At 36.1% G+C, this 17,198-nt stretch overlaps 1 protein-coding gene across 1 annotated transcript; it reads right to left on the bottom strand.

The window, feature by feature from the left end:
* Positions 1-5,214: 5,214 nt before the first annotated feature.
* Positions 5,215-11,451, bottom strand: LOC100377607 (uncharacterized). The gene is made up of 5 exons (XM_002731305.2): positions 11,292-11,451; positions 8,740-9,177; positions 8,058-8,273; positions 7,732-7,885; positions 5,215-7,603 (listed from the first exon to the last, which is right to left on the bottom strand). Exons 1-5 carry the CDS (start codon positions 11,422-11,424, stop codon positions 5,980-5,982), a joined length of 2,565 nt encoding a protein of 854 aa, XP_002731351.2. The 5' UTR covers positions 11,425-11,451; the 3' UTR covers positions 5,215-5,979.
* Positions 11,452-17,198: the final 5,747 nt, after the last annotated feature.

Here is a 17,198-nt window from a genome sequence, read left to right as displayed (position 1 = left end):
TTACAACTTATACTTAAAGATCTAGATATTGACCATTTGTGGCAGAAAGAAAAAAGCAAAATACGAACAATATTAATGTAAATATAGATAAAATAATGTCAGAAAAACCAAAAACAAAATTTGAAAGAAATTGTAATTGTAGATTTCAAAAAATGATGACAAAGGGAAAAATCATAAAATAAATTGCGCACTTACAGAGAACTGAAAAAAGACTTTGGCTTTGAAAACTACTTACACGTGCCAAAAATACAAAAGTAATCTAAACATTCACCAACACAAATATGGGAAACAATCCAATTTACTTTACCATTATTTTTTTTCAACTTTTATTTGCTATTTTTTTTTTATTTTCCTGTGTGTTATTTTATTCTCATTTTAATTGTTTGTCTTTATTCACATCTGTGTTGCATTTTAGTCAAAATCCTAAGAGGGATACGAACGCAACAAAGATAATTATTATTACATGTATTAACAAAACTGACTTTGATTGTTGTGCAGATTAACGGTCACAAAAACGAGACCCAATGAAGCACGGTGTAACTAGGTAAATCCATGGATAACTGGAACGTTACCAAAAAGCCAAAGTTTGTGTTGAACATCGCGACAAGATCAAACAATTCATGCTTGTCGCTGGAAAAAGCGGTTGGGGTGTTGGATTTTTTTATTTTATTTTATTTATTTTTTTATTTTGCTAGCATTTTTTCTTACAACGTATTATTCACTTTTTTGTTCTTTAATGTCTAGCTTCTTTTGTTGTTTCAACAAATTCCACATTCGACAAAATTACACTCTTTTTTACTTTTTAAAATCTAAATTCAGAACAGCAAATATTACCCTATCTCTTTCGTGTATGCACTGTTCAATGCCTCTGTAGAGTAGAATTGTTTAGGTAGGTTTTTTCTCAAAATACGATATTGTAACACTGTACTGCATGTCTTAAGTTTGTACTGAGGCAGAATAGGACTGATAGGGTCCCATCGACCGCCGCTATTCTTTGTATGCACGATTTATTCATCGCTTTAGTATGTATCAATATCGAACTAATTATAATAAACTTGTCTACTTGTTACGAATGCAATGGTATTATCAGGGGTAAAACTCTTTCTACTCTCTCTCGGGTTCTCCACACTGTCAGGGGGGAAACTCGTCTCGTCTCTATATCTCGTCCCCTTGAGGTACGGGATCGGGAAAGTCACTTATACTTTACAGTCAAATAAGACGCACACAACGAAATACGTTTCAGCTCTCGTCTTAGTCGATCTTTCGAGCACTCTATAAGACACGGCGCCCTGGGGAAAAAATCCCCAAGACTCTCGCAAGGCTGACCCAAGACTAGCCCAAGACTGGACTGCCTCAAGGCTCGCCCCTGGACTCTCTCGGACTGCGTCTGTCGTGGAGTATTCGCCAAGACCAACTCAAACTCTCTTTATTCATTTTCAAAACTCTAACCAATTACAAAGCAGTAAAAAGACTCTAAGGCGTAAACTTCAATCATAAAGCCAATCACACTAAGTACTGAATACGTCATATCTTTTGATTAATCGTTCACTACATTAATAACTACGGATGTCAGAATAGCGACGGATATCTCGTAATTAGTTCCAAACCACTGAGCCAAGTTCCGTCCAAAACTTCAAATAGGCCTACACGATGACAGACATAACACAGCAATTCGCTAATAATCAGTTAATTATAAAGTCGGTCAACAGATACGCGAAAACAAATTCATGACACATCCCTTCACCCAAACTGAGATATGCCTCTCGGCATAACACGTTCATAAATCAAAGATACCGTTTGCCACTCATCGTCATACGGGTTAAATACAATACTAATAATAAAAGGAATAAATCAAAAAGAGTAAAACACACTAATTAAGTACAATGATTATAAAGTCTAAATACAATGGTTATAAAGTCACAAATATCAACGGTTATAAATCAAAAACAAGGGAAAGGCTACCAAACGACTCACTTTTCTCAAAACGGTTCGCTGAGGTGACCCTTCGCTGCACTGTCTCCGTTACTAAGGTTACAAACTCTATATCAAAAGGTCAAAAAAACTAAGGCGTGGCGGTGTAACCAAGCGATCAGCCAATCGCTGCAGTCGACAGCATGATCACGTGATTACCAGGGATGCGTCTCTCGGTTAAAGCATTGCAAAGCGGTAACTAATAAACAATGAAAAAAAAGCTATTAATCAAACTCCTGTCATATACGCTTATAAACTTCAACTGAACTCACAAGTCATTAATCTAAACAAAAGTCATACGGCGTGGAAACAGAATGCAAAGACAAATTCGCTTTCATATCACATTACTCCTCTGGCAATAAAGACGGGAAAAAGACTAAAACGATAGAAACTACTAAGTCACATATAAACCTGTCAATCATGAACAAAAGCTTGCGATATCAAACAATACATATATAAGCGCACCACACTCCTATCTCAAAAAGACATTAAAAAACGTTACAAAGTGTTCTCAACTCAAAAAGCGTCAGAAGTATTCCGGAAACAACACATAAACAACAACAACTCTTAAAACGTCGGTATCTCTGTACTCGACAAATCTCAAAACTCTGAAAAACTCATTGGGGCATTACTTTCCCCATCATATTCCGTACTCATAAACTCATTAAAACACCATAAAACTTAACAAAACTCAAAACACTGTGTTGCAAATACTCGTCCACTGAAGCGCGCTTAAATCGTTATAAAGGACCTCGAACGTCACCAAATATCAGTTCAAAACAAAGATCTGGGCGCTTACATACATACAATTCAACATCACTAAAAGAACGGTAAGAAAAAACGATAGGAAAAGCAAGCAATACATTACATTACTGAGCAATAGGGTTAGGGTTGTGGAAAAGAGTTCAACGTCCTTGAGTTACACAGTGTCAGTTACAGTGTCCAGCGAGCGGTTCTCTAAGCAATACACAGATAGCTAAAGTCAAAGTCTATAAGCGTCTCTTCTTTTGTCGTCGCGTTAGTCCGGGTCGTTCTTTCATTTTCTTCCTGTCTTTAATGTCGCTCAATTCTTAATTATACTGTCCTATCCGGTACTCATCCTTCATAAGGGGTTCAGAGGTCTTCATCTCTTCAGCATCGTTCATCGGTGCCATACTGTTAACGGTGTTAGTCGTCGAGCGCGGTTTCGTCTCTGCCATCGAGCCAGTTAGTTCGGTTCGCAAGAAAGACACACCTTCGCCATTTCACTTCTCTTCACAGGATGTCAATGTGCGTAAGACGCAATGCCCAGGGTTCTCACACCACGTATCAGGGGGAAAATCTTCTCTCTACAGGGTTCTCCACTTGTCAGGGGGGAAACTCGTCTCGTCTCTATATCTCGTCCCCTTGAGGTACGGGATCGGGAAAGTCACTTATACTTTACAGTCAAATAAGACGCACACAACGAAATACGTTTCAGCTCTCGTCTTAGTCGATCTTTCGAGCACTCTATAAGACACGGCGCCCTGGGGAAAAAATCCCCAAGACTCTCGCAAGGCTGACCCAAGACTAGCCCAAGACTGGACTGCCTCAAGGCTCGCCCCTGGACTCTCTCGGACTGCGTCTGTCGTGGAGTATTCGCCAAGACCAACTCAAACTCTCTTTATTCATTTTCAAAACTCTAACCAATTACAAAGCAGTAAAAAGACTCTAAGGCGTAAACTTCAATCATAAAGCCAATCACACTAAGTACTGAATACGTCATATCTTTTGATTAATCGTTCACTACATTAATAACTACGGATGTCAGAATAGCGACGGATATCTCGTAATTAGTTCCAAACCACTGAGCCAAGTTCCGTCCAAAACTTCAAATAGGCCTACACGATGACAGACATAACACAGCAATTCGCTAATAATCAGTTAATTAAGTCGGTCAACAGATACGCGAAAACAAATTCATGACAGTATCAAGCAAATCGAATGGATGACCATTTTGGCAGACGACTCACTTGCGCGAGTAGAAAGCACACGCTAGCTGATTACGCCAGAGTGAAGGTTCAGTCACGTCACATGCATACAGTCAATTCTATAGGTTATTCTCGTAATCGGTGTAATCATCTTATTGCACTGGGTCTCACGGCGTTACGGGATAGGGAAACTCCCTGAGCGAGTTAGTAGTGGCATAACCTTCAATCTGACGAATCGACTTATGGAACGAAACGACTTGTGAGACGAAACCACTTGTGGGACGAATCAACTTTCATCGGGACGAATGTGATTTGTAACGAATCGATCCTCCCCAGGGAAATACAAGGTATATGGCAACACGGGACGATGGTTACCAACCTTGTCTCAAAGTTTCAAACACAGTATTGTTTCGGATATGCTGTCTTTTGCATTCATTTTTTATTTATTTTTTAAAAACACCTGATTGTAGAAAATTCGCAGACATTACTAATTACCTTTTTCTCTACACTAGTTTGTTAATGTTCGAACCATAACCATAATAAAGGTCACAGGCGAAGTTTACACGTAGTTTTGTAGTACTTCAGTTTTTTAATACTATGCAACAAAGCCATGCATGCTAAAATACTCATAAACACATTGTTGACTTCACTGAATGTTTTTGACCAAATGGAATATGTGTAACAATAAGATGACGTCAAATGTCATGTGACAATCAGTAAATAAAATCTTGTTCAGGTGCTTCACATTCAGAGTATGAAATGCGTGAGTACAATTAGCAATGAAATACACGATTTTCGTAATGAGTAATAAAAAGGCGGAAAATGTTTACTGGTTAAGTGAGGTAATGTCATGTCTGTTTATGTTTTGGAGTAGCACTGAAGGTGTTCAAACGCATAGATGCTGTGATTACGCGCTTTACTGAAAGTTGTAGTGGTAGGTAGTGCAAGGTTGCAAAGAAAAATGATGTGATTCTTGTTTTACCACAGGGACAAACGATGACACGGGAGCCATATTATATCGCTTGTCATGGATCGAATACCGTTGATTATTGCAGAAAGTACTAATATAACAGAAGACTCAGATGTCATAGTAGCTCATGAGATGTGCATATATATGCGTTTTGATTGGTCTGAGATCTGATATCAAAATGCGTATACATCAATCTTTACACTACGAACCAAGCTGAACTATTTCCACGCGTTTCTACTCATGGGTGTGATTACATAATGTAGAGTTCATGGGCTTTGGGTTATAAAAAGTGTTGGATTCATTATGATAAATGATTTCTGCCAGTTCAAATGTTGCATACTTATAATATATTATAAACCTTTATTAATGTATCGATAATTCTATCTACTAAAATACAATGTTATTCATGTGTTATGACTATAATGAAGTTACATAACGTATAATCTGTTAAAAATTTCATACATCACTAAAATTGAACCAACATTTCAAAATGAATGATATATAGTTTAAATGACAATCCCAAATGCATTATTGAGAATTGGGATGATAACGACTACTGAGACGAGTGTAATAGAATAACATAAGGCAATATGGTAAAAGTCAAGATAAAAATAACGTAATAACATAAAAATAACATTTTTGCATATCACGCAATTCTTTGACGCCTGTGAAAACATTATTTGGATACAGAGTTATAGTCAGTGTTCTGTCATACATATTTTACAAGGGAGAGGACACTATATCCCAGTTAAAATTGGTTCATTAGTGTTGTGACAGTAATATTCACTAAGTTATCATCACAAAAATAGCTCCGCCCACATATCAAGTATCAAAGCAATTGATAGTTTTCAAGAAGAAGATGAAAATATAATTGTTGATGGACGATGGATAGATGGTGGACTACGACAATCACCTATGTTAAAAAGTAAGCAATAAATTATTTTTTCCCAATGCAGACTAGCATACCGAAAGACACATGGCCTAATTCAGGACCTGCCACAGTTCCATAAACCACATAAATTGGATGGTGCTATTTCACCATGGCAATATGACATAGCATCATTATCTACTATTGTATCATAGAGCAGATCATTTATTTTTGCAAATGTCGAGATGAACATTCTCTGTATTTATATTTTTACTTATTACCTGATCAATAGTAGAACAATCTGTGTATTTATTTGTAATCACGTTTAATCTTGTGATATTTTTGTTCAGTCGAAAAACGTTGTCTATACCTGGTAATAAACATCCCTCAAGTATTAATAAACTTATGGACTGGTTTTTCGCTATACCACCGAGAAGTATTTCCCACTTGTTTTGATCGTCTTCACCAATTATTACATGCAAAGATTTAAATCTGCACGATTTGTGTTGGAGTATAGACGCTAATGTATAAAGTGTACTGGTTTTACATGTGGGGAGTGGCACACAGATATCTCTTTTGATAAAACTTGTCAACTTTTTTATCAATTGTGAATTACACTTTGATTCGTAGATGCACTCCAAAGCTAGACAAATGTACTCATCTACGTTTTGTTTGATTTTGGATACATTTATGTCTCTATCCTCCAAGGACAAATATGTCTCATAAACCATGTGAACAGAATTGATAAGATGAGCTATATCCGCATCTTGATTATTCATATACCCACTTGCATGCACCAATACATTATACGAGTTAGAGTACGCAAGAGTTTCTATGTGACGTTGTCTTTTTTTCCCGGGAAGATGCATCAAATATCTGGCTGCGAATCTCTCTTGTATAGTTTTATGTGGGAACACTAAAAATGTGGTGGTTTTTATTATTGCAGTACTCAATTCCTCAGTCATAAATCCCATCTTGTAAAATAGACTATCCTTGTATTGTTTACGTAGGTCACTTTCTTTAAATCGATATGTCTCATCCATTATCCCTTCAAATGCTATTTCAGATATTTCATGCAAGAGTGTCTGACACCCCTCAGGAATGTCATTACCAGGCATTTCAATCCCCATTTTCATACAGAATCTCCTTGTTACACAATATTCTAACAAGTTGAATAACTCGTGTTTTGTTTGCGGCATCGTTTTATTTTCTTGCCAAATAATACACAGCAGGATTATATTGAGTGGGTTGGAGGCAAGATCCTGCAGATACAAAGATGTGCGAATTCCATCAACAAGCTCACTGCAACATGACTCCTGAACATTGTGTTTGAAATATCTATGGATGAAATCAATTCCATTGTCAAGTGTATAGCCATTGTTTACAATGAACCTGTCATAACATAATTGTGGAATATGCATATCTTTGTCTGGACGTGAGGTCACAAGAACAGTAACACGCTTGTAGATTTTACGATCTATAAATTTTTTGATGTCAGTTCTGATGTTAGAGTTAAGTTCATCTATTCCATCAAGTATTATAGCAACTCTTTCCTGGTGATTTTCAATGAAATGAAAAAAGTCATTTCTTACATCATCCTTCATATCATGAGGTAATAACTGGTCACTTATTGCGTCTTTAATAGTACCTGTCATCTGTCGAACCTCAATTAAAAGTACTACATCAAAGTGATTCACCATATAGTCGGCCCCTGTTGCCCAATCGTAGGCTAATTTTCGGCATAGAGTGCTCTTTCCTATTCCAGGATTTCCTCTTATAATTATTCTTTTGGGTAATGTGTGAGTATCAGGTAGTGTATCAAATATCTTCTCTAGTCTGATGGGTCTAAAAACAGAACAGCATATATTGTTTGACTCTGTTAGTACTAAATATATGCTATGGCTTGTATCAAGTTTGTTTTCTACAACAAAAACATCTACCTATTTTATTGTAGCAATGAAATGATAACTTACCGGAATACACCCCTACGTTCTTCTAATTCTAGTTTAGTATAAACATCAGTAAGCCTTATTTCATGCCAATCACACCATGGTATTGGTTGTAGTTTGGATATTATACAGCTATAGTGGTCTTGTAACTCTGATATGCATTCCTTAACTGCTGCCCCTTTAAATGGAAAACAATGTTTTATTAATAATGCTCTATTCTGCTCTGCTGGTTTAATACGAAAATCACACAAATTTCAACTGAATATGTTTTTTAAATCGTCATTATCATTATGCAGGACCGAATATCATTTCAGTATATTTTGTTAATGAATAATACATTGAATACTTACCCCATACGTTGTGGGACATATCACCTCTCATTAGTGTTCTATCAGTAGCACAAGTTTGTGGGATGGTATTTTCATATGTCGGCTGGTTCAATGTATGTGCTGGCGGAGCTTCATGGATCATTGTAGAATGTTCACCAATATTAATATTGCTTGAATCTGTCACATTTATTGGCTTGTTGATGGTGATATTATTTGTCTGGTATAATGTAACTGGTCCTGAAAAGAGATAGTAATAATATTCAATAAATGCAAGTCGTGGTAAATTCATTGAATATATTTCTGTATAGCAAAGAGTGATCCTAGGGGTTAATATGCATCACACGTGCAAAATAAACAGTATGTTGCGCATGTGTTATTGAATTAGGTAGCTACCAACTACTATTAGGTGTTATTCTGTACAGGTCAAAATATGATGTTTATTAAACTTTGATATATAAATATGATGTATACATAATATGATATAATAATGATGTACAATCAATATTAGGATATTGTGATTGGTATGAAACAGTGTAATGTGCGTTCACATAATTCTTTATTAATGAGTTTATAAATAATAACATTCATCGTTCAAATTAATAATTTACACATTTGACTCTTTTGTACATCACTGCAATGGTACCAACAATTACTGGCATAAAGAAATCATTCTAACCTAGTAATTGTTTGACTGTATATTTACCTGTTAGGGACGAAGAACTTATTGTATCAACACTATCCATTCCAGATGGCAGATTTACAGCTGCTTGTGTTTTTTGTTTTCGTGATGAAACGTTCAAATTTGTGATATCCTGACACAGCTGACTGATTGGACACATGCGGCGGTGCACACTGTTAGGTTGTGATGGGTTATGGTACAGTTCACTTTCCATTTGACCAACACTGCATGTGCAGGCATCTTCTGAGTCACTAGCTGGATGGGGATATGCAGAAGCCATTCCTGGGCTGATGATAGGTGGCACTGCACACTGGTGGGATTTAAGCACATCTTCCACATTTATACAAGAGTCATCTCCTATACATTCATTCTGTCCAGGAATATAAGCAGCTGCACCATCACCTTCACTACCATCGTCCCCCTTCGCGACAGAAGATGAACTATACGCTCGATATTCCATCACTGTAGTGAGAACATAAAATAAAATACATAGGCGAGAATAAAGATGTGTGAATTGTATAACTTTGAATAGTGGTGACATGTGACAGACATCATATCATTGATTGTATATACTAGATCTCGAAAGAGGAGCTGGAGGAGGAAAACAAATAGATGAAAGTAAAAAAAAAAAACGTGAAATAACAAGTTTCAAGCACAATCTGATTGTGCTATAGGTGGCCTTGACCTGTCAATGCAGGCACCAATTTAAATAGCCTAGAAAATCAGGTACAATATACACTACAATACTGACATCCCAAAAATGTTACTACTACTTGACTATGATGGCAGACCAACTTATATCCAAAGCAATGTACACAAACATTATACCTCATAGTACAAGATTGGATGCATAAGCTCACAGAAAGTAACCAATAATGGGTTTGTTATAACACCAGAGAGAATCGGCTGTAATAATCAGTGTAGGATCCTGGTTGATGTACCTTGCATCCGTTTTTAACCTTACACAGATTATTACATTTCGCTATCTCTAGTGTCGTAACTAACACATTTTAAAAATATGAATATAATATAATGTAATGTAATGTAATGTAATGTAATGTAATATAATATTTATCATTGGGTTCTGTTTAAATTATTTGATTTAATTAGATTGTACTTATTCAATTTAATTGTATTTGTCTTACTTTACTTACGATTCAGTTGCTCTCAGCTATCAGGCCAAATGATATTGTTGCCATTTTATAGAAGCACTGTTAACTACTACAACACATGCTAAATCCAATAAGGTAAACATTTATTTACAGGAGCTGTTTCTTCCAGATATGCAACACAATTGAATAGCTATCATTGAATCAGCCCAGAAAATCACACATTTAGTCAGTACAATGTTTGACAATGATTGGGGTAAAAACAACTACAGATGCTTGAAAGCTCCTCAGTGTGAAGTAATTATTTACTGATGACACAGTAAGCATGTACAAAGTTTGAATATACTTGAGCCAATTGTTTGGATATCAACAAACATGCTAAAAGGCGTTATTTGGTATACAAATTATGCTAATTATCACATACAGATTGATTCCAAAATAGTGATTGACATCCAATTACAAAAACAGTCAGAATGTATCAAGTTTGAACACATTTGTAGGAACTGTTGTTGGGATATTACCAACACATGTGGAAATCAGCACTCAATTTATCTAATTTATCTAATTAACATGTGTCAATTAATTTCTAAATTAGTGTTAGACATTCAACTACACAAACACTACATATGTACAAAGTTTGATATTATTTGCTGTTAGGATATCAATAAGACATGCTGAAATGAGTTAATTAGTATGCAAATTAGCTAATTAACATATGCAGAATAATTCAAAATTAGTGTTAGGCATTCAATTTCACAAACAGTATGCATGTATCAAGTTTGAACTCATTTGATAAAACTGTTAGGATATCGACAAGACATTTTAAAAATAGTTTGTGCTTTAACCAATGGCAGGCAGAACAAGTAAGATGACTCGATCTCGCTCAGTGAATATAAGTAAAAGAGACCGACACTCAACCTTCCTTGTTGCTGAAGATAAAGCGACTCGTTCCGAATTTTGCTGGCCCACTTCAGCTCGAGTTTTTCACGAGGTTATCAGTGCCACTGCAGGTCAACCTTTTGTCATATTGCACACTTATTCTATTAAGCATAACGAAATCGCCTTATATGCGAGTATAAAAATTAAGGTAAAACACTCTTAAATGGCCGTGACAAAAATTACTGTGATACAATAATAGCTTAATAACTTGCTGTACACGTCTGGAATGGGCGGATTGATAGATGTTTTAGCCATGGAAACTGTCTTAGCATGGCTACGCTAATACTAATAACAACGTCGCCATTTTGATTTAAACAGTGAACATTCGATTGTATGACGACGACATGTTTGTATGATCACTGTACCGTAATGCATCGTAACAGATACATATTACAGGACACAGTAAGCCTTGAATCGCCCTTCATAATCCAAATTTGCATACGTGAATTGCTTTGGCATGCATACGCGCAGATTAAATAACGTACGTCTTGCTACACAAAATAAATACCAAGCTGATTCAATACTCACCAACTAAACACAAGCGCGTGGATAGTAAAGCTAGTCTTGACTTGACTTGACACATCGACAGATCTACCGACTCTTTTAAGTGAAGACTTTGTCTATGTGAACTAAATGGGAGTATTATTATTGTCTGAGACATGTTCAATACATACCGACTAAACTTGAGAATTGGTGACCTCATAAACCACATGACCTTCAATCGGGGTTGTTTGTTCGGTATATACGAATTACAATAAAAATACGTATTAAGACATTCCCATTAAAGTGGAACAAATCCCAAGATAATGAAATGATAATAACTGTAACAAATCCCAGAATAGTTAACTGAATGATTCAAATAATCCGTAGGGTCACGCCGGGGTCACATTGTTGAATCAACATGGACGAGCACTTGAAAGTAGGGCATGCCGTGACATGCTAGCAAGACATCATTCAACTTAATCTAAGTTCTAACACAATAAAACGGGGATGTGCTATTAGGTTGTGGCATGGTACACATGGAAATATAACATCTCCCAAAAATGACGGAAATTCCCCGACACCTAAAATCGACGCGCGTCTTAATTTTTTTTTTTTTTTTTTTAAACTCGTGAAAACTAAGAGTATCGTAAATAGCCAAGGTATATGGACTTCATAGTATTCGGAACATGTCAGAGAAATACAGATCAACCCGCGGTTCAAAGTCGACACTTACCGGGACTCTGGTGATCAAAAAAAAAAAAAACGCGACCCGATATTTCATATATTTCGGTCGGTCGCTGAGGGCAACAAAACAATTTTTTTTGGCCTAATGGGCAATGCATACTTCTTTAATTTCTAATTACTGTAGAAAATCACAAATGACACCATCGATTATAAAATGACCCATACCAACCACTTCTATCCCGGAATCGACACTGTAACAAAAGGAGGTGCTATGGGGGGGGGGGGGGCAAGGAGGGTAGCTGGTACAGATTACGTTTTTTACAGGAAGTAAATTGAAAGTTCCATTCTCAGTAAACAAAAATAGGTTTTTAGACTTTACATATAAAGCAAATTCATAATTACATTTACATTTTTATAATATATTTGATAATTTGTGTTTAAGAATCAAAATTAGAAATTGCATACGAATTACAACATTTAATGTGGAAAATGCTTTATACGCTTACAAACAATAAGATCTTTATACAATTTACGAACGAGTAAAATATTAGTAGCTGATTACAATTTACACCTTGTCCATGTCTACGAATTTATGTTTTCTGTTTATTTAAATTACATTATTACGAAAATAAAAACAACTCCCTTGCCTCTGTTCAATTCAATCGCAACTATTAAGGTCTAAAATGGCCGCCAATCAGTAAGAACTGGCGATGCTAGTAGGAAGCGCTTCCGTGAAAAATGAATTCAATATTTGTTGATGTTTCCTGAATGATGTTTTTTTCTTTCTCCTTATGAATGACTTTCAAGTATTTGAATAAACTTTTGAATGATTTACGCTGATCCATTTTTTTCTATGGTTTAATGGTAGCGAATATGCAAGAGATTATGGCAAAATCCATACAGGTCTGGAGTTCACCACAAAGTAAACGTGTGCCAAACCATCCAGCGATTTAAGATTTTGGTTAGTTAAGATGTGACACAACTCATACACCCATAGACATCGGTATAACGTTCAGCTCCATTTGCGCTCTGCACAGAAATATGTCAACTCTGGATAATATACACATATATATACAATGCATATGATGCGTACATGTATTATATACTGTATTCTAATATTGAAAAAAAGTATGAGGTTTAAGAACTGTAAGTGTCGATAAGGATAATTTATTTTATTTTAATTTAAAAACACTTTTAAATTTATTTAGTTTCTTCAAAAAAAATCGGATGTAATAGGACATCAACACGAGTCCGATATAGATTTGATGTCGTGTGTTTCACCTATCCTTCAGTATTTAATTGATTTTTTGTCACAGTTTCGAGTAAATACTACATTGTACAATGGGGATTGCTCTGTTATAATTGAGATCAAGACTAACGGTAGATAGGTCGTCATTTTAGAACATTATTCAGAAGAATACATGACGAATACAAGGCATAGTATACACACTTTCACTTCACTTCAGTCTCGAGAACACGACAAAGTACGTATTGATGCCAAATACGGGTTGTGTATCTGTCTAGTGTCCAGGTTAAGTCCTTTATTACACCACATGACCCGTTTCTGTGTCATGTGACTAAAATGCATCACCTGATTGGACAAAGTTTAGAAATACAACGTTAACAGGATGTCAGGCGTCAACACGTGACACCTTTCTACCAATCATGCAGGTTATATTCTTAGTCGTATAACCTTAACTTATACACATACGTGTCGTGTAGTTATGTCAATTATTTGTTTACTAATATTGGCAGTATACAAATCTTATGCCATGAACGGAACTTCAGCGTTTTTCATTGATAGGTTTATCTGTATAGCGATTGAATCAGATTATTACTATTTTAACGCGAAAATGAGCGGGGTAAAACCACATTAGGGTGATACATAGACAATTGTACTGGCACCTTTATGAGTGTTGTGTGTTGAATCGTGTGCATTCTTTAAAATACGAGATACACATGTTCAATATTCATATTATGGATATACACATTTTTTACAACAACACTGAGATTCAGCCAAATTATACTGGTCTAACGTTGAAATATATGATTCAAAACTAACTTAAACACTGTAAAATAATACTCTATTTTCGCTAAAGGAATGATTCAGTGAAAATAAAATCCAGCGAATATACCTTTTTTTCTATAATTTACATTCAGTTCATCAAAAATCAGTGAAAATAAATTCTATACAAAACATACAAAATGTCTTTTAAACGAAAATTAATTCCAGCTAAAATGAAATATTTGACAGCAATAAACCTATAACAACGCACACGACAATGCCTAGTACTTTACCTTGGACATATGCAGTGGTCCAGTGCACATGCAGTGGTTTTCTGATACAATCCAATATGTCTGACTGGCATTCATTTTGTTTTTTGAAAATGTAGTTAACTTATGCATGCTTTGTCAGTTTGTATTCAAATTTGGTACATACATTATAAATCTTAAGATACATGTCTATTACGATTTGTTTTGTGATCGTATGATGAAATTGTTTGCACGTATCTGTTAATCGACTTATTTAGTTGATTACTAGCGAATGGCTGTGTTATGTCTGTCATCGTTTAGGCCCATGCGAGGTCCTGGACGGAATCTGGCTTAGTGATTTGATAATCGGATCAAAGATGGCCGACTGGCACCCATTTTGATGTTTGAAAATGTAGTATCTTATGCATGCTTTATCAGTTTTTGTTCAAATTTGGTACAGACATTATACATGTTATGATACATGTCTATGTCAATTCGTTTCAAATTTGGATCAAAGATGGCCGACTAGCAGCCACTTTGTTTTTTGAAAATGAGGTATCTTATGCATGCAGTTTTAGTTAAAATTTGGTACTTGCATTGTACGTTTTACATTACATATCCACACAATTTTTTTTTACAATCGGATAAAAGGCGACCGACTGATGGCCATCTTGCTTTTTGACCATACTACTATATTACCAAGGGTTTTGGATCATTTTCATTCATGTTTGGCAAGAAAATTCTACAATCATACTATAAAACCTACACTAAAAAGATAACAATTATAACAAAAAAGCCACATATACCGTGAAGGGAAGGGAAGGGTGGGTGGGGAAGACAGGTCTGCCTTGTAGCCAAACATTGCAGTGAAATGAGAAAGGAGAACAATTTTTTTGTCTGGTCATACATATGACATAGAAGTGCATTACGTCATGGAAATGCTGATGGACTCTCTCGTCTACCTCTGTTAATTTCTACAGAAATGATGATTATGTAAAGGTCTTTAACAGGTCGCAAATTGAGCAGTTGCCAGTTTCATTCGTAGACATATGCAATGACACTAGGAAAGATCAAGTACTGTCAAAAGTGTTGGAGTTCACCAAGAATGGTTGGGAAAATGATGGTGAGAAATTACTTGCACCTTTCTACACTCGCAGAAATGAGATTACGGTTTATCAAGGTTGCCTCATGTGGGGAATACGTGTTATTGTGCCACATAAACTATGAAGTAGTGTATTAAGCGAACTACATACTGGTCACTTAGAAATAGTCAAAATGAAGGCCTTAGCAAGAAGTTACATCTGGTGGCCAGGTTTAGACAAGGATATTGAAGATAAAGCTAAGGAATGTGTTGAATTCCAAAGTACACAAAATATGCTAAGTAAAGCATCACTTCATCCATGGAATTGGCCTGAACGACCATGGCAGCGTATCCATATCGATTTTGCTGATCCATTTTTGGGTAAGATGTTTTTAGTCATACAAGACGCTTATTCTAAGTGACCGGAAGTGACTACTATGAAATCAATTACTTCGTCTGATACAATAGAAGTACTGCGAAACTTGTTTGCTAAATATGGTTTACCAGAGATTCTTGTAAGTGACAACGGACCACAATTCACATCTGACGAGTTCGAAACTTTCTTGAAGAATAATGGAATACGGCACAAGAAACCTGCACCTTATCATCCTATCACGGGGGTAATTCTCTTCTCTATGGGTTCTCTATACTTGCCAGGGGAGATCTCGTCTCGTCTCTCTATCGCGTCCCCTTAAGGTGCGGGATCGGGAAAGACACTTAAGCTTTACAGTCAAATAAGACACACACAATGAAATACGTTTCAGCTCTCGTCTTAGTCGGTCATTCGAGCACTCTGTAAGACACAGCGCCCTGGGGAAAAATCCCCAAGACTATCGCAAGGCTGACCCAAGACTCTCTTAGACTGCGTCAACACTCGCCCCAAGGCTCTCCAGGACTGCACTCTCGACTGCGTCTCTCGTGGTGTACTTGTCAAGACCAACTCAAAGCTCTCTTTATTCATTTTCAAAACTCTAACCAATTACAAAACAGTAAAAGACTCTAGGGCGTAACCTTCAATCATAAAGCCAATCACACTAAGCACTGAATACGTCATATCTTTTGATTAATCGTTCACTACATTAATAACTATGGATACCAACTGTCAGAATTAATAGTCAGAATAGCGACGGTTATCTCGTAATTAGTTCCAAATCACTGAGCCAAGTTCCGTCCAAAACTTCAAATAGGCCTAAACGATGACAGACATAACACATCAATTCGCTAATAATCAGCTAATTAAGTCGGTCAACAGACACGCGTAAACAAATCCATGACAATCCCACCACTAACGGGTTAGCATAACGATGTGTACAGACATTTAAACAAGCTATGAAAACTGATAAGTCGTCGTCAATCTTGCAGTGCAAACTTAATAATTTTCTACTCACTTACCGTAGAGATTCACATGCAACAACAAATGAATCACCTGCCAAATTATTTCTTGGACGAGAATTACGTACACACCTTGATTTATTAAAACATTGATATTCGCAAAAGAGTGGAAAAACAACAAGAAGCACAAAGAAAGTCTCGCGAAAATGCATAGACAATACAAAATAGGAGACCATGTCTGTGCTAGATTTTATAGAGGGTAGGAAAAGTGGAAACAAGGCGTGATTGTCGAAACGTGTGGCCCGTTGACATATCTTGTGGAAATTGAACCAGGTATAATTTGTCGTCGGCATATTGAACAACTGCAACGTTCTGATTCTCGCCGTCGGACAGTTTTATCTATAACACCACATATTAATAGTGAATCTAGAAATATCAACATTACACAAGATAAAACAGTTGATCTTAATGAGAAACCAGATAGTCAACTGCCTACTTTAGATGCTCAAGAGAAAGAAACTGAATCTCTTCCAATGGAAGTGCACAGATATCCAAAAAGAATAAGACATGCTCCAGTTCGATTGGAGTTGTAGATTTCTGTA

This window comes from Saccoglossus kowalevskii, chromosome 15, assembly GCF_978046115.1.
Source record: "Saccoglossus kowalevskii chromosome 15, keSacKowa6.1, whole genome shotgun sequence".
Lineage (NCBI taxonomy): Eukaryota > Metazoa > Hemichordata > Enteropneusta > Harrimaniidae > Saccoglossus > Saccoglossus kowalevskii.
Note: the sequence above shows the minus strand (reverse complement) of the source record. Positions and strands in the feature narration are given on the sequence as shown.